The following is a 23,879-nucleotide window of genomic DNA, read 5'->3' as shown; positions in this document are numbered from 1 at the left end:
GCTGATTTACTGACCTTCTCGAGGTATATGTTGAAGGAGGAATGTTTGGCTGGAGAACTTGTGGCTGACCTGACTGGATGAGTGCAGCTCCAACAACACTCAAGGAATTTGACGATATGTTTGATTGAAATCCGCAAAATCACTAGTGCACAGTGCTTACAATGTATATCTCCTACAAAGTGCACTGCAGGAACAGAAACAAGCCTCTTCAACAGCCTCTAACAAATGTGGCTTCTACCACTTGAAAGTTCAAGGATAACAGATGCAGTAGGAGCATCCATTCCAAGTAACACACTGCAGAGCAGAGGCCACTTGCTGCCACATTCCTCCAGGGTCATGAAAGATACCAAACTACTGAGAGAAAATAATCATTCAAAGGCGAGGGAACTAAGAAACTCTTGTATAGAAGATAGACACAAAAAGGGTCTCGACCCAAAACATCACCTATTCCTTTCCCCCAGAGATGTTGTCTGACCCGCTGAGTTACTCCAGCTTTTTGTGACTATCTTCCGTTTAAACAAGCATCTGCATTTCCTTCCTACACAAACTCTTTCTTGTATAGTTTAATTTAGTTTAAAGATACAGTGCGGAAACACGCTCTTTGATCCACCGAGTCCTCACCAACCAGCGATCACCTGTACACTAGTTCTCGCCTACACAACTATGCACAATTTACAGAAGCCAATTAACCTACAAACCTCACCTCTTTGGAATGCGGGTGGAAACCGGTGCACCTGGAGGAAACCCACGCAGTCACAGGGAGAATGTACAAACCCTGTACAGGTAGCACCCGTAATCAGGATCGAACCCGGGTCTCTGGTGCTGTAAGGCAACAGCTCTACCAATGCATCACCGTGCTGCCCATAATAGGCTTATTCCACAAGTTAACAACTGCAGGCACTGAGGAGGAATCTAACGGCAGAAGACACCCTCTGACACATGCGATTGACATGCACATTAATACTTACTGACTGAGGAAACCAAAGAGATAGCGCATCATGATGATGGTGGATTTTGACAAAGTCAGGAGGACTTTGCGTATTTGAAGAGCTCGCTCATCAAGGTTTTCAATAGCTATAAAGAGCAGAAACAAAATATGTTTTAGAAATGCAGGTTATGCTCAATGGTTCACAGTTAATTCAACTTGAAGATGCTCCTCATCTCATGCATCCTACATTCTGGTCCATCTAATAAAGGGCATCTCGTGGCCTTGCACGTCGGAGCGCAGACCGCAAATGATAATCGGCTACTTGCACACAGAGGGCAGCATTTTGAGCAGGAGCCGAAACTATGTACATGCATGCACTGTTGTGTTCGTGTCATTGGAATAGTGCTCAGACGCAAGGAACCTTGCCTGCTGATTTTCCCTACTAACTGCAATGAACGGAACTGTCTAGCGCAATGAGGCAACTAGGATAGAAAAATCAAACTGTGTGCCCAATGGACATGATTGTAAATAATGGAAACATTATAGATAAAAGGTAATGTAAGAAAATAACTGCAGATGCTGGTACAAATCGAAGGTATTTATTTCACAAAATGCTGGAGTAACTCAGCAGGTCAGGCAGCATCTCAGGAGAGAAGGAATGGGTGATGTTTCGGGTCGAGACCTTTCTTCAGACTGAAGAAGGGTCCCCTTCTCTCCTGAGATGCTGACTGATCTGCTGAGTTACTCCAGCATTTTGTGAAAATTATAGATAAAAGGAATCGGCTCAGACCCAGTCAGGTGTCAGACCATGTTTCGGGATAATAATAGGTTTATTCCTAGGATCCGGTTCATTCCTCATCTCTAAAGGACCCACAAATCTCAATCTAATGCACAACGTTTGACCTGCATTGTTTGAATTCTACAGCAACAGCTGCAACCACCCAAACCTAGTTAAGAAATTGCTAAGTCCCCACCCTTGAACTCAGGGAGGCACCAGGGGATAACTTTGCTTTCTGTGTGCTCATCACACAAACATAGAAACATAGAAAATAGGTGCAGGAGGAGGCCATTCGGCCCTTCGAGCCAGCACCGCCATTCATTATGATTATGGCTGGTCATCCACAATCAGTAACCTGTGCCTGCCTTCTCCCCAAAGGCTTAAACAATTTCCAGAACTAATTTAATTTTCAACAATCACAAATTAATTTACCACATCTGATTTCTTCTCTTACATAATTTCAATTCAATACATTTAAGACTTTACCACTTTATTTATTTATTTATCCATTTATCTATCCATTTATCTATTTGTTTATTTATTGCTTTATTACATTTATTACTTTATTACATCAGTACTTTACCAGCATCAAGAATTCCCATTTGCTCTTGAGCAAAAAAGATTGTGCTGGGTCAGGCAGCATCCGTGGAGGGAATGGATGGGTGCATTTTGAGTTGAGTCTCTTCTTCAGACTGATCTGAAGAAGGAGCTTCCGTCTGAATAAGAGTCCTGACCCAAAACGTTGTCTCTCCACTCACAATACAGGTGCTGCCTGACCCGCTGAGTTCTTCCAGCACTCTCATGACCAAGGGAGTGACGTGCCAAAGGAATTATTTCTCACATTTAACCGTCGTTTCACTTACCTCAATCCTCATGGTCACTCTTGCCCTTTCTTCAATTTGTCAGTAATTTGCATCAATCTCTCTCAAGCCACTTTAGTTCTGACTAATATAATTACCTCATGTCCTTCTCTGAAGGTTGTTGGCTTGAGGCACACTCTGGGACCTGAGGCCTTACCTATCAGAATGGTGTGACACTAACTTTACTGTGCACAAAACCACCATTTAGTAGAATGACATATGGCAGATAATATGGTTGTGTTAGATGAGGCACAGTATGCTGCTTTATCTGTTTCTTTGCACACATTTCAGATTCATACGGTCAAAAGTGATAGGAGAATTAGGCCACTCGACCCATCAAGTCTACTCAGCCATTCAATCATGGTTGATCTATCTCCCCCTCCTAACCCCATACTCCTGCCTTCTCCCCATAACCCCTGACACTTGTACTAATCAAGAATGTTAAAGATATCCATTGACTTGGCCTCTACAGCCTTCAGTGGCAAAGAATTCCACAGATTCACCACCCTTTGACGAAATAAATTCCTCCTCATCTCCTTCCTAAAGGAATATCCTTTAATTCTGAGGCTATGACCTCTAGTCCTAGACTCTCCCACTAGTGGAAACATCCTCTCCACATCCACTCTACCCAAGCCTTTCAGTAATCGGTAAGTTTAAATGAATTTCCCCCTCATTGTTCTAAACTCCAGCGAGTACAGGCCCAGTGCCGTCAAATGCTCATCATATGTTAACCCACTCATTCCTGGGATCATTCTTGTAAACCTCCTCTGTACCCTCTCCAGAGCCAGCACATCCTTCTTCAGATATGGTGCCTGACATTGCTCACAATATTCCAAATGTGGCCTGACCAGCGCCTTATAGAGCCTCAGCAATACATCCCAGTTTTTGTATTCCAGCCCTCTCGAAATAAATGCTACCTTTCATACTACCGATTCGACTTGCAGATTAACTTTTTGGGAATCCTGCACCAGCACTCCCGAGTCTCTTTGCACCTCCGATTTCTGGATTCTCTCCCCACTCCACGCCTTTATTCCTACTACCTTCATGCATGATTCCACACTTTGCTGCACGATATTCCATCTGCCACTTCTCTGCCCACTCTCCCAACCTGTCCATGTCTTTCTGCAGAGTCCCTGCTTTCTCTACACTACCTGCCCCTCCGCCTAATTTCGTATCATCCGCAAACTTGGCCACAAAGCCTTCAATCCCCTCGTCCAAACCATTAACAACGTGAAGAGTCGCGGCCCCAGCACCGACCCCTGCGGAACTCCGCTAGTCACTGGATTGCACAGATCTTGTATCTTGCTCTTGTGGACAATCATTGCAGGTGGACTGTAACTGTCTTAAGGAGTTGGACAGGCTAGATGCAGGAAGATTGTTCCCGATGTTGGGGAAGTCCAGAACAAGGGGGTCACAGTTTAAGGATAAGGGGGAAGTCTTTTAGGACCGAGATGAGAATGTTTTTTTTCACACAGAGAGTGGTGAATCTGTGGAATTCTCTACCACAGAAGGTAGTTGAGGCCAGTTCACTGGCTATATTTAAGAGGGAGTTAGATGTGGCCCTTGTGGCTAAAAGGATCAGGGGGTATGGAGAGAAGGCAGGTACGGGATACTGAGTTGGATGATCAGCCATGATCATATTGAATGGCGGTGCAGGCTCGAAGGGCCAAATGGCCTACTCCTGCACCTATTTTCTATGTTTCTATGTAATTAGCAGTAACTATCAGAAGAGGCAGTGGGGTCAGAGGCTGAACTCAATGGGGCTTGAGTTTGTCACGCGGTACACACGGACCTTCATATCCTGCTTACGGTATAGTGGTGTGTAGCAGTCTGGGTGGATGCCAAACTCAAACTCATTCTGAACACCCTCTGGTGCTGCTGTTACTTCAAAGACACTTTGATAGTCAGACAAAATGCCTGAAGAGAGCGATCAGTGGAAATAAAACCCACACAGAACTCAACAGGACTCTTTTTTTCACTTAATTGAATCTTTTTTTTAAAAAATCAATTTGTTTCAACTGTGGTTTGGAGTGCAGAATGAACACAACCAGAAAATTAAATTGCACCACTTAATCTGTAACTAATTCGAAGTTCAGGAAAAGAAGTAAGAATTATGGAACTTAAAATAAATGAGGAGCCAAAACTGAAGATAAAAGAGGCTGCAGGCTCATTCTTGTCCTTGTACAAAGAACTGTCTGCTGAGGGAGGCAAAGAGCTGTCTCCTGAGTCAACGATTCAGGCCGAGCGAGACCTTTCCTCAGGTCTCCGTCATTCCTCTCCAGTCCCAAAGTGTTGACTGACTACCTCCCTCACAGATGCTGTCTGAGCCATTGAGTTCCATCAGCAGATTGTATTTTGTTTGAGGAAAAGAATGAGACAGAGTGGGGGCAACAGAGGGGGAGAGGTGAGGGTTTGTGGAAGGCTAAGTATACTTTGAGGATACTTTCTCAAAGTATACTTTGACTTTGCTGGCTTTACCTTGCACGAAATGTTATTGGAGTCATCAAGTCATACAGTGTGGAAACAGGCCCTTCGGCCCAACTTGCCCACACCGGCCAACAATGTCCCAGCTATCCTAGTCCCACCTGCCTGCACTTGGTCCATATCCCTCCAAACCTGTCCTATCCATGTACCTGTTCAACAGTTTCTTAAACGATGGGATAGTCCCAGCCTCAACTACCTCCTCTTGGCAGCTTGTTCCTTACACCCACCACCCTCTGTGTGAAAAGGTTACCCCTTGGATTCCTATTTAATTTTTTCTCCTTCACCTTGAACCTATGTCCTCTGCTCCTCGATTCCCCTACTCTGGGTAAAAGACTGTGCATCTACCCGATCTATTCCTCTCATGATTCTGTCTACCTCTTTAAGATCTCCCCTCATCCTCCTGCGCTCCATGGAATAGAGACCCAGCCTACTCAACGTCTCCCTATAGCTCACACCCTCTAGTCCTGGCAACATCCTCGTAAATCTTTTCTGAACCCTTTCATGATAAGGGAATACACTATTCCCTTATTATGTATCTATACACAGTAAATGGATCGATTGTCATCATGTGTTGTCTTTCTGCTGTCTAGATAGCACGTAAAAAAAGCTTTTCACTGTACCTCGTTACACGTGACAATGAATTAAACTGAACACCTCTAAAGGAAGGTAAAGGAGCAGGAAATTGAGGTAGGAAGCAGGTGTGTGTGCATATGTGCATGCGTGTGAGAGAGAGAGAAAACGTGAAGTGTGAAAAAGGGGAAAAAGAGAGGAAAAGAGGGGTGTCACAAAAACTGGTTCATTTTTATTGCACTAATAATGTAGCAACTATCTCCGGAAACAGAAGGAGATTCCTGGGAGGATGAATAAAAACTTGTTAAAGTGGTCTTTTGTAAGCAGCATTGGCTAAAAGGAAAAAAAATGGCAGAGGGGTTTAATGAGTAAACGCCAGAGCTTAATCCTTGGCAGAGATCCCAACGGCTTGTAGAACTGAAGATTGCAGGGAGACAGAGAAAGAGAAAGAGAAAACAAATGAGTGAGACAGAAGAGAGAGTGAAGCAAATATCGAGAATGAACTGCAAAGAGAATAGAGAAGAAAGTCTTGCAAAGTGTGGTGAACAGAAAAGGGAAAAATATAGAGTGTAAGAACAGAGAATGAGATCGAGGCAGAGAACACTGTGGGGAATAACAAGGATTTAACAAAAACTGACAGAAAAATGCACATTTCTCTTCACAATTTATAATGGATTGGAGTGTTGAAAGGGTCCCTTGCCTTCCTTAATGTCTCAAAAGTTATTAAAAAAAATTCCTGTGTGACACAAACTTGTGGTATTCATGGACACTAGGACATCGAACCTCGGGATTATTAGAACAATGGACCAGACTGTAGAAAGTTCCAATTTAAGGGAATTATCTACTGTTCCAGCACAGGGGGCCAGTGCCCTGAACCTCCATCACAATCACCCCCTCAGTTCCCAGATGCCTCGAAAGATCAATCAGTCACTGACCCCTGTCACTGAGAGCTCCTGCATGAACGTGGGAGGTGGTGGAATCACAAGCCCAGCTGCTAGGCCTCTGCCTTTTATCTTCAAACACACAGAGAAAATCTGACACTGAGCACAGGCCTCATAGCATGGCTGTGGCTGAGGATCCACCTGCTCACCCAGTCTCACCTTCCCTGATCCCCGCCACCCATTCCTTCTCTCCAGAGATGCTGCCTGTCCTGCTGGGTTTATCCAGCTTCATGTGTCTATCCCCCGACTATCTTTGTTTTTTTTTCATATCTTTTGGGGCAAACAACAATGCCATGTTTAAAAACAAGATAACTGCTGAGTGGGAGAACTAAATCCTAAGAAATATAGGATCTTCAGATGGACTGGCCAATGCTGACTATTTGAAAAGCAATTGAAATAACCCCCCTCCCCCATTCAAGTTACTTTTGAAAGTTACTGTTGATTCTGCTTCCAACACTGTGTGGACACTGCAATGCAGATCACATCTCAACACGTCTAAAAGAAAGACAATTCTGAACTCTCTTCCATCTCTGCAATCTCTGGTTACTGGACCTTTTGCCAATAGAAACATAGAAAATAGGTGCAAGAGTAGGCCATTCGGCCCTTTGAGCCAGCACCACCATTCAATATGATCATGACTGATCATCCAAATTCCTGTTTTCTCCCCATATCCCTTGATTCTGTTAGCCCTAAGAGCTAAATCTAACTCTCTCTTGAAAACATCCAGTGAATTGGCAGAGAATTCCACAGACTCACAACTCTCTGGGTGAAATGGAGTCAATGGAGCTCCATACTTTCTAATAAATCTTCCCGACCCCTTTCCAAGGAATAGGCTTAGATGTCAATAATTACTGACCCAGAAATAAAGTTGCAGTAAATTTATGCCTTTTTAAAAATAAATCTTATACTAATTACATGGCCCCTTAAAATACAAACAGCCCTGAGTGGCATCAAGCTGTGACTCAGGAGGGCAGATCAATAGGTGACCATTGCCAGGTCAGCATTAGCCTCGCAACTTTGATGCAAAGTGATGAAGCTGTTAACTCTTCTACAGAAAGTTCCACTTTGTCCATTTTGGCAAACTCTTCTCTGGTTCAGTTCCAAGTCCCCCCTTCAATCGGCTTCTCTCTTTAATCCTTCCCGTCAGATTATAATCCAACTCTTAAAACATCAGGGATTGTAATCAACAAAGAAATCGTACGTGTCTTGCAGATAGAAAATCAAAATCCATGACCAACAAAAAAGTCAACTTACTGACACAGGACATTAAGTCATGAAAAATTTCTTTGGGGAAGAGTGGGCTGTTCAGGCCTCTGAAATACAGTTTCAGCACTCCTGCTATCGAGTCCATGTCATGGTCATTCTGATCTCCTGCCAAAGGGTCCTCACCTTTGTACAAAACAACACAATGGATTAAAATTAGAAAAGGTACTCATTCCCCTTTAAACCAATCTGTGTGAGGCATATAGACAGTTAAAGGTGGCCAGGGCACCATCATACCTTGTGTTCCCATCCAAATGCAAAACTGCAATTTTGCTATATTTTCTATCCATTGATATTCATAACCGACCATATGGCACAAGTGGCTTGTTATCGATGTGAGACGTGATACATTGGGCCATTGCAATCTCAAAAACAGGGCCGAGAGTGGAGGGGATTGAATAGGTAAGTAGACCATGTCCACTGTTCTCCACCAAATGCCACCCTGTCTTGAGTAGTAATTGCATCAGTTTTTAGTTCTTCCCTACAGCCATCAGGCAATTAAACACTACAACCTCCAAATAAGCTCTGAACTACATAGACTGGGGGGCATTGGTGTTGTCTTTCTGCACTGTTACTGTTTGTTTGTTTTCTATATGTGTGTGTATATATGTGTATATGTACACACACTGAACTTTCTTATCTTGTTTTTTGTATTGGTTATGGTATACTATGTTTACATATTCTGTGGTGCTGCTGCAAGTAAGAACTTCACTGTTCTATTTGGGACATCTATATACTAAAACTCTCGTTTGTTATCTTGTTTGTGACTGAACTTCAGCCAAAACGGTACACGATAGCGTGACAATTTTAGGCCCACCTTACTCACCATTGTCAATTTAGTGATAATGCAAGTAGTTTTATTGAAATCGGTCTTATATTTTTAAAGTTATTCACATTTTGAAGTTTAAAAGGAGGGGAGGGAAGGAGGGGGGAGTGGGGGAGAAGGGAGAGGGGAGGGGGGGTTGAGGAGAGAGGGGCAGGACATGGTGCTGCATCAATGCAGGAGAGGTTTGGGCACAACGGGCCCACTTGGTCTAGTATAACAATAAAACACTCTTGGCTCTTGACTAGTTTTAGCTTTCAGAGATACAGAATGGAAACAGGCCATTTGGCCCACCGAGCCCATACCAACCAATAATCACCAGTACACCAGTTCTACGCACTCGGAACAATTTACAGAAACCAATTAACTTACAAACCTGCATGTCTTCGGAGTGTGGGAGAAAACCGGGGCACCCGGAGAAAAACCCACGCGGTCACAGGGAGAATACATAAACTCTGTACAGACAGCACCCGTGGTCAGGATTGAACCCGGGTCGCTGGTGCTGCAGGGTGGCAACTCTACCACTGCGCCACTGGGTCTTCACAGACTCTTGACATCAGGATTGCTTTGTGCAGCACATTGTGGGCCTGTGGCACATTGTGCCACTTTGTTAAAGATTCATCTTCACTGTTTCAATGTCTAATATGCCCTCAGTGCAGACCAAAACAGGACAGAAGAACGCCACAGCAGAGCGATCAAAGACTCTCTCATCAACATGCCCATCACCTTGGTTCTGCAGACTATAGAGTAATACAGATTATAGAGCCATCCCATTATCAGACAGAGCTTAATTTCCCACAGAAGCAATGAGTCGGAGAATACATGGATCATAGTCATGATTGTCACTCCTCAACCGAACACTGCTGAGAAAAATCATCAGAAATACCATGTGTGGTGATGCAAATAAATAATTAGTTCTGGTACCAACCTCTTTCAAAGGCTTTTTTGATGTCAATAACTTCAATTTGTGATCCTGATACGCGGAAGATTCCCTCATGCTCCAGCCCTTTGAGAAAAATAAAAAAACAAATGTACATGAACTTGCAGCCACCAACAACTCCACCACTACCTTCCCCACCAAAGAGTGAAGGGATTTCCTGCAAATTACCACCTTCATACTCTTACCCAGATTGAACCCAGGGAAACTGATTGTTTTGTATATTCCACGAGTATTGGGTATAGAGGTTGGGAGCTGTACAAGGAGCTGGTATTGTGTTCAGTTTTGGGCACTATACTATAGGAAAGATGTTAAGCTGGAAGCATTTACGAGGATAATGCCAAGATTATCGAAACATATAAGATTATTAAGGGGTTGGACACGTTAGGGGCAGGAAACATGTTCTCAATGTTGGGGGAGTCCAGAACCAAGGACCACAGTTTAAGAATAAGGGGTAGGCCATTTAGAAGGGAGATGAGAAAAAACTTTTTCAGTCAGAGAGTTGTAAATCTGTGGAATTCACTGCCTCAGAAGGCAGTGAAGGCCAATTCTCTGAATGCATTCAAGAGAGAGCTAGATATAGCTCTTAAGGATAGCGGAGTCAGGGGGTATGGGGAGAAGGCAGGAACGGGGTACTGATCGAGAATGATCAGCAATGATCACATTGAATGGTGGTGCTGGCTTGAAGGGCCGAATGGCCTCCTCCTGCACCTATTGTCTATTTGGCATAGGGAGTTATAGGGAGAGGTTGGGCAGGCTACGACTGTATTGCTTGGAGTGTCGGAGGATGAGTGGTGATCTTTTGGAGGTGTGTAAGATCATGGATCAAGGGTGGACGCACAGAGTCTTTTACTCAGAATAGGGCAACCGAGAAGAAGAGGACATTGATTTAGGGTGAGAAGGGAAAGATTTAATCAGAATCTGAGGGGCAACTTTTTCACACATGGGGTGGTGGGTATATGGAATGAGCTGCCAGAGGAGATGGAAACTACACCAAAATTTAAAAGGTATTTGCACAGGTACATGGATAGGAAAGTCTCAGAGGGATGGGAGCCAGTGCAGGCAGGTGAGACTAGTGTAGAATGGGGCACCTTGATCAGCGAAGGCAAGTTGGGCAGTAGGGCCTCTTTCTGTGCTGTAAGACTCCATTATGCTCTGACTGTCAGAATCTTTTTATCCAAGATGGCAAATCAACGGTGTGCACAGGTTTACAGCGACAGGGACAACGTTTAAAAGAGATGTGTGGGGCACATTGTTTTTACACAGATAGTGGTGAGAGTTTGGAATACACTGCCGTGGGTAGTGGTTGAAGCAGAAATATTAATGGTACTTAAAAGGCTTTTGGATAGGCATGTGTATATGCAGGTAATGGAGCGATATGGATTATGTGCAGGCAGATAAGGGATGGTGCTAGCATCACGTTCAGCACAGATATTGTGGGCCGAATAGCCCGTTCTGGTGGTGCACCTTTCTATGTCCTATGAATGACGTATTTTGATTGTGAAATTTACTGGGCTAAATGCAGCGCGCAGGAAAGTGAGATTAACAAAGTGCTCCACAGAAGAGCTGTCAAAATTAACGTGGGCATTGTGTGTTATTTGTCCATTGGTAACCGTCCCATGTTTCGGCCCTCCACATACCGTGCCTGCTGATAAAACGGATACAACTCTCCACCACCAGGGGAATGATGTGGCTTGCACCCTAGAAATAAACGAAAGAAAATCTCAGCATGGACAGATCAATCCCACAGAAGACCATCGTGAACTCTGCAGATCTCTTAATCCCTTCGCAACTCAACAGGAGTCAAGAGCTTCAAGTTCCTGAGCATGCATATCTCTGGCAATCTGTCCCAGCGCACTGGTGAAATCACAAAGAAAACTCATTAATGCCTTTTCATCCGTAGAAGATCAAGGACACGTTGCAAATCGGCGAATACTGTGTCGCATTTCTACAGGTGTCTGGTAGAGAATATATTGACTGGATGCATCGTGGCCTGGTTTAGTAACGCAAATACCCAACAACAAGGGAGGCTGCAGAAAGCGAGAGACACTGCCTGGCCCATCAAGGATTTTAGGAGAAAATACACGAGAAAAACAAATGTCTAATTTGCTTACTATTTCTACTCCTTGACTATCTAACTTCTCGCCGTCCAAATCTGATTGAGTTTTTTGAAGATATCACTACAAAGGTTGATGAGGGCAGAACTGTAGATGTATATATGGATCTTTATTCACAAAATGCTGGAGTAACTCAGCAGGTCAGGCAGCATCTCGGGAGAGAAGGAATGGGTGACGTTTCGGGTCGAGACCCTTCTTCAGTCTGTACCTTCGATTTGTACCAGCATCTGCAGTTATTTTCTTATATATGGATCTTAGCAAGGCATTTGGCAAAGTTCTGCATAGACAATAGACAATAGGTGCAGGAGTAGGCCATTCGGCCCTTCGAGCCAGCACCGCCATTCAATGTGATCATGGCTGATCATTCTCAATCAGTACCCCGTTCCTGCTTTCTTCCCATACCCCATGCATGGTAGGCTGCTCTGGAAGGTTAGGTTGTGTGGGATGCAAGGAGAGGTAGCTGACTGGATAGAAAATTGGCTTCATGGAAGGAAGCAGAGGGTGATGGTGGAAGGTTGCTTCTTGGAAAGGAGGCCTGTGACTAGTGGTGTACCTCGGGGTTCGGTGCTCTGCCCATTGCTGTTTGTCATCTATATCAATGATTTGGATGAGAATGTACAAGGCATGATTAACTAAGTTTGCTGATGACACTAAAGTGGTTGGTATTGTATAGTGAAGATGGTTGTCAAATATTGCAGCAGGATCTTGATCGTTGGGCAAGTGAGCTAAGGAAAGGTTGATGGCATTTAATACAGATAAGTGCGAGGTATGAAATATTTTGGGAAGTCAAACCAAGGCAGGACCTACACAGTGAATGGCAGGGCTCTGGGGGGTGTTATAGAGCAAAGGGATCTAGCAGTGCAGGTACATAGTTCCTTGAAAGTGGAATCACAGGTAGCTAAGGAGGTCAAGGCAGCTTTTGGCTCATTGGCCTTCATCAGTCAGAGTATTGAGTATAGAAGTTGGCAGATAGATACAAAAATGCTGGAGTAACTCAACGGGTCAAGCAGCATTTCTGGAGAAAAGGAATAATGTTTGACAGCACTGGGCCTGTACTCGCTGGAGTTTAGAAGGATGAGGCGAACTCTTTGAAACTTACCGAATAGGAAAAGGCCTGGATGGAGTGGATGTGGAGAGGATGTTTCCACTAGTGGGAGAGTCTGGGACCAGAGGCCACAGCCACAGAATTAAAGGAGATTTTAGGAAGGAGATGAGGAGGACTTTCTTTAGACAGAGGGTGGTGAATCTGTGGAATTCATTGCCACAGAAGGCTGTGGAGGGCGTCAATGGATATTTTTAAGGAAGAGATATAGATTCTTGATTAATACAGGTGCAGGCGTTATGGGGAGAAGGCAGGAAAATTGGGGTTAGGAGGGATAGATCAGCCTAATTCTGCTCTTATCACTTATGAAGTTATGAATAGGTAACGTTTAGGGCCGAGACCCTTTTTCCGTGTAAACCAGCACCTGCAGTTCCTTCCCACACGTAGATGTTGGGAGGACATGTCACAGTTGTACAAGACATTGGTGTGTTGTGTTCAGCTTTGGATACCCAGTTATATGAAAGATGTTGCTAAGCTGGAAAAGGTGAGAAGAGATTAATGAGGCTGTTGCCAGTAGTCAAGGGCCTGAGCTGTCAGGCCAGGTTGAGCAGACTGGGACTTTATTCATTGGAGTGCAAGAGGATGAGCTCATAGAGGTATAAGATAGGCTAAATGTACAATGCTTTACCCAGATCGGGGGACTCAAAAAACAGAGGATATTGGCTTAAGTTGAGGTAAGATTTAATATGTAGATTTAATAAAGATTTTTTCCAAAGGGTGGTAGGGATATGGAGCGAACTGCCGAGGAGATAGTTGAGGCAGGTACTATCACAACGTTTGACAAGATTTGGACAGGTACATGGATAGGAAAGGTTTAGAAGGAAGTGGACCATATCCGCAGGCAGGTGGCACTAGTGTAGATGGGACATGTTGCTCTGTGTGGGCAAGTTAGGTCTAAGCTCCTTTTTCCGTGCTGTACGATTCTACGACTATTATTTCTTGTCTCTCTTTAAATACCTTTGCAGTCGATCCTCTTACTGAAACTTTCTTACCAACAGCATCCTTTGCTCCAAATCCTTTTCCATACTCAGTCTTCCATTTCCCTCTCCACCCATTCTGTATTGAGGACAATACATTACATTCCTTCTCTCAACTTGGGCTCGTTCACTTATGGACTGTTTATCCAGTGCACGACTCTGACTGAAGCAGAATTCTTCCTTCACGACAGTTGTCCTGACTTCAAGGAGCCACCCCCGTTACTAAATTATGGCCTTTAATTCTTGTTCATCATTCTGAATTGCATGTCTGAGTGTTTTATCAGTAGTCATTATCAAGATGGCTCAGTTTACATTTTATCCATTTGCCTGCAATAAAGATAGCTGATTGTTTGATGGTAGCTGGGTATAAACTGCAGAGGAAGTGGAAAGGAAGGAACGCCTTTATTACAAAATAGTTTTCTCGTGGGTAAAGGAGATCGTGCAATAGATTTCCCAAATGCCAGGTCCAGAAGCTTCCGGAAGCCGTATCCTTCCAAAGCCACAATTACTGACAACAGTTTAAACAGAATGGAGAGTCGCTGGCGTGACATTACCTGTTTTTTCACATTGGAGTTCTGATGGCCACTGTACGGGATATGGTGAGAGAAAGAAAATAAACATTAAACACTGCAAGGTAAATGTTAACTTGGAGCCATATAGAAACAAAGAAACATGGGTGCAGGAGTAGACAATTTGGCCTTTCGAGACAGCACCGCCATTCAACATGATCATGGCTGATCATCCAAAATCAGTACCCCGTTCCTGCTTTCTCCCCATATCCCTTGATTCCGTTAGCCCTAAGAGCTAAATCTAACTCTCTCTTGAAAACATCCAGTGAATTGGCCTCTGCTGCCTTCTGTGGCAGAAAATTCCACAGATTCACAACTCTCTGGGTGAGTTTCCTCATCTCAGTCCTAAATGGCCTATCCCTTATTCTTAAACTGTGACTGCTGGTTCTGGACTCCTCCAACATGGGGAACATTTTTCCTGCATCTAGCCTGTCCAATCCCTTACGAATTGTGTAGAAAGGATAGAAACATAGAAAACAGGTGCAGGAGGAGGCCATTTGGCCCTTCAAGCCAGCACCACCATTCATTGTGATCATGGCTGAATGAATGAAGGTGTGTCAGTTTCTGGGCCCATGGTGATCATGGCTGAATGAATGAAGTGTATTGGCCAAGTATGTGCATATACTAGGAATGGGCCTTGGTGCTCCGCTCACAAATGACAACACAAACATACAGTTAACAATTAAGAATAAAGCATGAACACATCAAAACAATAAGGATACAACATTATGGTCTAAACATGTGGGTGAAAATAAACCAGAGCAAAAAAGAGACTACAGACTTTGGTTATTGAGTAGGACTACTACTCGTGAAAAAAAAGCTGTTTTTATGTCTGGCTGTGGCTGCTGATCATCCACAATCAGTAACCTGTGCCTGCCTTCTCTCCATATCCCTTGATTCCGCTAGCCCCCAGAGCTCTATTTAACTCTCTTTTAAATTCATCCAGTGAATTGGCCTCCACTGCTCTCTGTGGATCTTCTCAGTTGAAAGGCAGTGTTAAAGCATTCAATTCTCACTCATTAACCAAAACAGATGTCAACTTGGCAGCACGGAAAGATGAAAACAGCATGAACGCGAGGAAATTCAGAAACCGGACAGGATAACAACTGCACCCACCTGGCAATGGAATAGCCTGCCCTCTGGCCTAAAGTTGATGAACGAGAAAAGAAAAAGAAAATATTAGTAACACATTGAAAAATGTTGTAAATTACTAACAAGCCGGTGAGCTTGTTCACACTGTTGAATCTCTTGTTTAAAGTCCCTGAGATCCCCATAGAAATGGAAAATTTTCCGTTTCTTTGTGGAACTACTTGAAGACACATTTACCAGGAGCTTTATCAAGATTTTGCCTGAGATGGAACATTTCAGTAATGGTGAGAGATTAGATGGGATGGGGTTTTTCTTTTGAGCAGAGGAGGTTAAGAGGGACCTGAGAGAGGTATACAAAGTTATAAGTCTGAATAAGGGTCTCGACCCGAAACGTCACCCATTCCTTCTCTCCTGAGATGCTACCTGACCTGCTGAGTTACTCCAGCATTTTGTGAATAAATACCTTCGATTTGTACCAGCATCTACAGTTATTTTCCTACACTACAAAGTTATAAAGGTCATAGAGAGAGTGCATAATGAGAAACATCTTCATAACAGAGGTTCGGCACAAAATGCTGGAGTAACTCAGCGGCTCAGGCAGCATCCCTGGGGAGGAGGAAAGGGTGACGTTTCAGGTTGAGACCCTTCTTCAGACAGAGGTGCCCACAATCAGAGGATAGAAGTTTGAAATGAGGAGCAGGAAGATTAGAGAGGATCTGAGGAGATCGTTTCTCACTCAAGGAGTGGTTGTAATCTGGAATGCAGTGGCTGAGAAAGTGGTGGAAACAAGTACCCTCACCACATTTAAAAAATCTCTGGATGAACCTTTCAATCACCAAGTCATATTAGACTATGGAGCAGTACCTACACATGACTCAGTATGGATGGGTACTTGATGGCCAGCATGGATATAGTATACGGAAAGGAAAAAAACTGCAGATGCTGGTTTAAATCAAAGGTAGACACAAAATGCTGGAGTAACTCAGGCAGCATCTCTGGAGAGAAGGAATGGGTTTGTTTTTTGTTTTTTTTTATCAAAAAATACTTTATTCTAGTAATAAATATCATTTACAAAACATCATTTTTAAACAAACCCATCCGACATTTCTGGAGGTTACATATTCAATACAGGCATTTACTTAGACATTTACATACATTTACATACATATCCCTTATTTGGAGGGGCGTCTCTCTCCACCACACCCTGCCCCCCATGTCCAGCAGCGGACATCCCCGTAACAATGGGTGACGTTTCAGGTCGAGAAGTGTCTCCAGTCTCTGAGTTACTCCAGCATTTTGTGTCTACCTTTGGTATACTGAAAGGCCTGTTTGGGTGAGACTGGGGGTTTTGGGGAAGGTACAATCAACCTTTGAGAGCAATCAATGCAAAACCGAACAAAGCAAGACTGTAATCTGCAGTTGACCATTAGACTGGGCCCAGAAACTGACACACATGAATTTCTCACAAGTGTTGACTCAATTTACCTAAATGTTTCCCGCTTAGCCATGCCAAACACTCACCACCTTATGCATGGTGGAAAATATAATTTACGGTTTTGTGTGTTGCATAGAAACATAGAAAATAGGTGCAGGAGGAGGCCATTTGGCCCTTTGAGCCAGCACTGCCAATCATTGTGATCATGGCTGATCATCCACAATCAGTAACCCGTGCCTGCCTTCTCCCCATATCCCTTGATTCCACTAGCCCCTAGATCTCTATCTAACTCTCTTTTTAATTCATCCAGTGAATTGGCCTCCACTGCCTTCTGTGGCAGAGAATTCCACAAATGCACAACTCTCTGGGTGAAAGAGTTCCTTCTCACCTCAGTTTTGTCTGAGTCCATGTGCCTGTGATACTGTTACTGCAAGCAAAATCTCCAATGTTCCTGCACCTCACTCTCCCAGTGGCCACGGCAATAAATTCGACTCAACTTGAGTTAAACTTTACATCCACAATAAACTGCAGACACTGAAAAGCTAAAATGGAAGGACAAAAGTGGGGCAAGTAAGGAACTTGTTTGTCAAGCATCTTGCTGCATATGTCCCGACCGATTGGTCAGTGTCGGCAGATGGAGATGCATTGAGCTCAGCAGGATCAACCGGATCAGATGCAACCAGGGTGGAAAAATCTGGGATCACACCAGAAGCTTAGCACCATCTCAGCAGATGGCAGGTGTGTGACTCACAGCTGGACTCTCGCAACAGATTGTTCACCCCTTGCTCCTCCTCACATTGTGTTCCTGACTTTTTACTTCCCAGTTCTATTTCTGGAAAGAAAATATGACGGGAATGTTGGACACAAGGAACCGCAGATGCTGGAATCTTGAGCAAAACAAAAGCGCTGGAGTAACTCAGCGGGACAGTTAATTATGGGGGCAATGGTAGGCGGCGGTTTTATACAGAATCCGAGGGGTAACCTTTTCACACAGAGGGTGGTGGGTGTATGGAACTAGCTGCCAGAGGAAGTAGTTAAGGCTGGGACTATCCCATCGTTTAAGAAACAGTTGGACAGGTACATGGATAGGACAGGTTTGGAGGGTTATGGACCAAGCGCAGGCAAGTGGGACTAGGGTAGCTGGGACATTGTTGGCCGGTGCAGGCGAGTTGGGCCGAAGGGCCTGTTTCCACACTGGATCGCTCTATGACTCTAGATCCTTTCTTCACTCTGAAGAAGGGTCCCGACCTGAAATATCACCTGTGCATTCCCTCCACACATGCTGCCTTCTTCTTCTTGTGTTTGAGGCAGCAGAAGTTATGTAACGGCCTCCGGGCGCTGTAGCCAGTGCAATGTGCTGTTGCCGAGGGCCGTGAGGTCTACCTCTCCACCAGGGGGCGGAGGACAGTGGTTCGAAGAGTAGATGTCCTGGTGCCCCATGACGATCCGGCCAAGCAACGCAAGAGGTTGTTCCGTGCCGAGACTTTAGCACGGAGAGCTTCAAGGTGTTGCTTGTAGGTCAGCTGCCGATCTAGTTTCACCCCGAGGTATGTAGGAAATGGGTTGTAGGGTAGGGGTGACCCATTGAGGGTGACGGTTAGCTGGCGTTGAGCTTCCTTGTTGTTCAGGTGAAAGGCCATTGTGGTGGTTTTTGCCACACTCAGTTTTAGTCTCCAGGTCTTAAGGTAGCCCGCGACAAGTTCCATATCCGCCGAGAGCACATCCTCAACATTTGACCAGCTCCTGTCCGAGTGCAGTAGGGCCAAGTCATCTGCGTATCCATACTGGCGCGAGGTTGTGCGTGGCAGATCGCTGATATAGAGGTTGAAGAGCATGGGGGCCAGTACCGAGCCTTGGGGGACTCCGTTTCTTAGGCGTCGCAGTCGGCTAGATTGTCCGTCACTGGTCTTGAGTACAAAACTGCGGTTGGTAAGGATGTTGGCAAGGAACCGCACTGAATGACGGTCAGGGATGGTGTGGAGGAGCTTCAAGATCAGGCCCTGGTGCCACACTGTATCAAAGGAGGCGGTGAGGCCCACCAGGGTGATGCCCGCCTCGTCACCCTTTTCCAAACTGTCTTCGATGTCATTGGACAGCTTGACTATTTGGTGGGTGGTGCAGCGTCCAATCCGGCTTGTTCAGCGGGTAGTTGAGGGCCAACGATTGGATGGAACCGGGCCAGGAGAAGCCATTCCCGGAGCTTGTACGGGACACAGAGGAGTGAGATGGGCTGATAGTTCCTTGGGTCGTCCGCAGGCTTGTTTGGTTTTGGTAGCGCAATGACGGTGGCTTTCCACCAGATCTTCGGAATGGACTGACTAATGAGGCAAGAGGAGTAAACCTCACGGAGCTAGGCCAGGCATTTAGGACCGCAATGTTTCAGGGATTCTAGGGGGATGTTATCAGGACCCTGGGCTTTTCCACATTTCAGTTGAAAGATGACAGAAAAAAGTTCTGCAGAGGAAAAGGGTGCTGACAGCTGCCCATCAGTGCCTGGAGCTTCCCAAAGATTAGTGGATTCCTGTTTGACAGAATGAGTATGGTTCTTGTCCGCGTCTTTGGAGTGGCCATTGGCCAGGAACTGGTGGGCGATGGAGTTGGCCGTGACAGGGCAATGCTTTGGGCGGGTACTTCGACCGGTGAGGCGATTGAAGGTCTTCCACGCCACCCTACTGGAGTGTGTGAAGCCGATTCTTTGGACTGTCTCTTCCCACTGCTCTCTGCGCTTCTTGTCGAGGCAGTTTGTCAGTTCCGCAGCCTTGGAGGCAGGCTCTTCGCCAGGTTCAGCGTACAGGAATGCGTGGTAGCATGCGTCACACTCTCCGTCCCATGTGGGGATGTACCGGCGATGAGAGCCGCGAGGAATGGAACGTTGCTGCCCTGATGAGGAGTTTGCACAGGGCTGAGTAGGCATTGTCCGGCTTGGTGGGGGTGAGGGTGTGGGTGGGGGTGGAAGGCTGTCGATCCAGAGGTCCACCAGACTTGTGAACATTTATTCACAAAATGCTGGAGTAACTCAGCAGGTCAGGCAGCACTAGAATCAGTCTGAAGAAGGGTCTCGACCCGAAACGTCACCCATTCCTTCTCTCCCGAGATGCTGCCTGACCTGCTGAGTTACTCATGCATTTTGTGAATAAATACCTTCGATTTGTACCAGCATCTGCAGTTATTTTCTTATATAGACTTGTGAACATACTGCCTGACCCGTTGAGTTACTCCAGCACTTTTGTTTTTTAACATAAATGTTAGTTCTGTTGGCCAATGTGGTGCAGTCCCGAGTGGACCTTGGCACGTGGCAGACGCACTGACTCAGTGACTTTATTGCACAAGGACCTGCCCCACAGACCACTAATTAGGAATGTACGGTCTCCAATGTTCAGAACCACGATGGACACTGGGTTCACCCACTAGACTCAGGTGTGAGAATAAAGAGAGACACGGAAATGCAGATGCTGGAATCTTGTGGGGAACACAAAGTGCTGGAGTAACTCAGCGGGTCAGGCAGCATCTCTGGGGGACATAGAGAGGCCCCATCCCCTGACATCAATCTGAAGAAGGGTCTCGACTCGAAACGTCACCCATTCCATCTCTCCAGAGACGCTGCCTGACCCGCTGAGTTACTCCAGCATTTTGTGTCTGCCTTCGATTTAAACCAGCATCTGCAGTTTTCTTTCCTGCAGAACGGTATGAACACGGAATTCTCCAAATTTAAGTTACAAGCTCTTGTTTTTTTTACCCCCTCTCTTTCCTGTGCAGCCCCTCCCTCCCTCCCTCCCCACCACAGCGCACAGCTACTTCTCCCACTACACCTCCTCCCTTCCCCCTCCCTGCACCTTTGCACAGATATCATTCCCACTGGTTTTATATTTCACTCCTCTTCTCTCCTCACCTCACAGCCTTTTGTCCCCCAGTCTCCTTTCATCTCCTTTTGTCATCCTTTTGTTATCCTTTTCAACTCTAACCTTCTGCCAATTAAACCCCCCCCCTCATCTGGTCAAAAGGGGGTGTTTATCTGTATCCACCTATCACTTGCCAGGCTTTATCTCTCCCCTGCTTCTTTTCCAGCTTTATCCCCCCGACCACAATCAGTCTGAAGAAGGTTCTCGAGCCATAATGTTGCCCATCCATTCCTCCAGAGATGCTGCTTGACCCACTGAGTTACACCAGCACTTTGCATTTTAGAGGGGCAGCTTTGAGGGAAAGCATTTAAGGTGCCTAGGAAAACTTCTAATCGGAAAATGCTGGAAGCACTTAGCAGATCATAAAGCATCCGTGGGAAGAGAAACAACGTGGATATTTCTGCTGCAGAGAGGGAAAGCAAGTAGCGGGGAAAGTAGGGAGGAAGGTGTTTATTGCTCCCCAACATTCTCATCACTGAAATGCAACCCTCTGGCAGTTCTGATTTTAATTGTTGCTTTTCCCGTTCACAAGGCCTGATCTGATCAGCATTTCCAGGATATTTTGTTTCATTTCAGATTTCCAACATCTGCCGATCTTTTGATTTTCATGAATGATAAATGCGTTTGATTCTGAACATACTGGTTTTTTAAAAGTATTTAAATAAATTTGAAGCAAATATTCCTCCAATCTGTGACTTGTTTATAAACATTCAAAGGACGGTATGTATTCTCCCCAGGACCATGGGGCTTGTTCTTTTCTGGAATGTCCAAGGCTAAGGTTGAAGGTTTCATCCAACGGGCTCTGCCTGCGTGTGCGTTGTAATCAGGGAGGGGTTTTGAGAACTCTAACCGTGAGGTAACTCTACAGATAGACACAGAAAGCTGGGGTAACTCCGCGGGACATGCAGCATCTCTGGAGAGAGGGAACGGGTGACGTTTTCAGGTCGAGATCCTTCTTCAGACTCACAAAGGGTCTCGACCTGAAACATCACGCATTCCTTCTCTCCAGAGATGCTGCCTGTCTCGCTGAGTTACTCCAGCTTTGTTTGTGTCTATCTTCGGTTTAAACCAGCATCTGCAGTTCCCATCCTGACATAACTCCATGCCAAGTTTCAGGGGAACTGAAAAGATGGGGACTTGATTCAGGCTTCAATGTTCCTGCAAAGTGCAAAAGCATTTTGAAAAAAATGGTACAGGCGGGACTTTTCCGATTATTGGTGAGGGCATGAATTATTAGATGGGAACTTCACGCAAAGTTTTACTGTCGAGTTTAGAAAAAAATAAGAAATGTGGGAGGAAAGCAGACCAGCGACAGAAAAATCCAGGAGCTGACCCGAATGGGCAGACCAGTCAAGCTGGCCACAAGCCCAGCCATGATGAGCATCTCTGATTAAATCCCAATCCTGGAAATTTCAGGAGCCCTTGGTCCAGGTACATGGATTGGAAAGGTTTAGAGTGAGACTAGACCAAGTGGACCAATTGGGCCCAAACCTCTCCTGCATTGATGCAGCACCCTCTCCTCCTCCACTCCCCCCTCCCCCTGGCCTCCCTCCCCCCTTCCTCCCCCTCCCCCCCCTACCTCCCCGTCCCCTCTTCCCCCCTCCCCTACCCTCCCCTCCCCCTCTTCCCCCCCTTCCACCCCTACCCCCTCCACCCCTCCCTCCCCCTCCCTAAGAGATAGATTTAAACTTTAAAATGTGAATAACTTTAAAAATATAACACCGATTTCAATGAAACTTCTTCCATTAGCACCAATGGGACGACGGTGAGTAAGGTGGGTCTAAAACTGTTGTGCGTTCGTGTACCATTTTGGCTGTAGTTCAGGAACAAACAAACAAGAGTTTTAGTATATAGATGGGCCAAATGCAGGCATGTTGGACTAGCTTCCTATAGAATCATCGTTAGACATAGGTGACGTGACAGATGACTGGAGGGTGGCTAATGTTGTGCGTCTAGTTAAGAAGGGCTGCAAGGAAAAGCCTGGGAATTACAGACCAATGAGCCGAACATCTGTGATAAATAAATTATTGGAGTGGATTCTCAGGGATAATGATATAAATATGCAGTTGGATAGACAGGGGTGATTAGGGATAGTAAACATGATTTATTCACAAAATGCTGGAGTAACTCAGCAGGTCGGGCAGCATCTCGGGAGAGAAGGAATGGGTGACGTTTCGGGTCGAGACCCTTCTTCAGACTGATGTCAGGGGGGCGGGACAAAGGAAGGATATAGGTGGAGACAGGAAGATAGAGGGAGATCTGGGAAGGAGGAAGGGAAGGGAGGGACAGAGGAGCTATCTAACATGATGATGTACTTGGGTGATGGTGTCTCATGTACTTAATTGATGTTCTTGAAGAACATACAAAGAAGGTTGACAAGGACATGGTCTCAGATGCTGTCAGCAGGGCCTTTGACAAGGTTCTGCACGGTTGGCTTTTCTGGAACGTTAGATCGCACCTGATCCAGGGAGAGCTAGCGAACTGCATACAGAATTGGCTTCATGGAAGAAAGCTTCCATGGAAACGGTGGAAGGTTGTCCTTTGGACTGGAGATCTGTACCCAGTGATGTGCCACAAGAAATGGGGTCTGGGTCCTTTGCTGTTTGTGGTTTACATCAACGATGTAGAAGAGAATGTACGAGGCAAGATTGGTGAGTTTGCAGATGACATCAAAGTAGTTGGTATCATAGAGAATATAGTTAGAGCAAGAGCTCGATTCAGCTGGACAAGTGGGCCGATGAATGGCTAATGGAGTTTAAAGCAGATAAGGGGGAGGTGTTGCATTTTGCCAGGTCCAACCAGGGCATAGAAACATAGAGCCAGCACCGCCATTCAATGTGATCATGGCTGATCATCCACAATCAGTACCCCGGTCCTGCTTTCTCCCCACATCCCTTGATTCCGTTAGTCCTAAAAGCTATATCAAACTCTCTCTTGAATACATCCAGTGAATTGACCACTGCCTTCTGTTGCAGAGAATTCCACAGATTCACAACTCTCTGGGTGAAAATGTTTTTCCTCATCTCAGTCCTAAATGGCCGACCCCTAATTCGTAAACTGAGACCCCTGGTTCTGGACTCCCCCAACATCGGGAACATTTTTCCTGC

The 23,879-nt window shown here is 45.4% G+C and overlaps 1 protein-coding gene across 1 annotated transcript in view; it reads right to left on the bottom strand.

The window, feature by feature from the left end:
* The window catches only part of srgap2 (SLIT-ROBO Rho GTPase activating protein 2), a 240,868-nt gene that overhangs the window by 33,323 nt on the left and 183,666 nt on the right, over positions 1 to 23,879 (bottom strand). Inside the window, exons 11-16 of the mRNA XM_078420528.1 lie at positions 15,466 to 15,493; positions 14,335 to 14,365; positions 11,225 to 11,285; positions 9,576 to 9,653; positions 7,816 to 7,950; positions 969 to 1,074 (exon numbers count right to left, since the gene is read on the bottom strand). Coding sequence (XP_078276654.1) covers positions 969 to 1,074; positions 7,816 to 7,950; positions 9,576 to 9,653; positions 11,225 to 11,285; positions 14,335 to 14,365; positions 15,466 to 15,493 — 439 coding nt within the window. The remainder of the gene's footprint in view (positions 1 to 968; positions 1,075 to 7,815; positions 7,951 to 9,575; positions 9,654 to 11,224; positions 11,286 to 14,334; positions 14,366 to 15,465; positions 15,494 to 23,879) is intronic.

Source organism: Rhinoraja longicauda, chromosome 24 (assembly GCF_053455715.1).
Source record: "Rhinoraja longicauda isolate Sanriku21f chromosome 24, sRhiLon1.1, whole genome shotgun sequence".
Classification (NCBI taxonomy): domain Eukaryota; kingdom Metazoa; phylum Chordata; class Chondrichthyes; order Rajiformes; family Arhynchobatidae; genus Rhinoraja; species Rhinoraja longicauda.
This window is presented reverse-complemented; position numbering and strand designations above follow the sequence as displayed.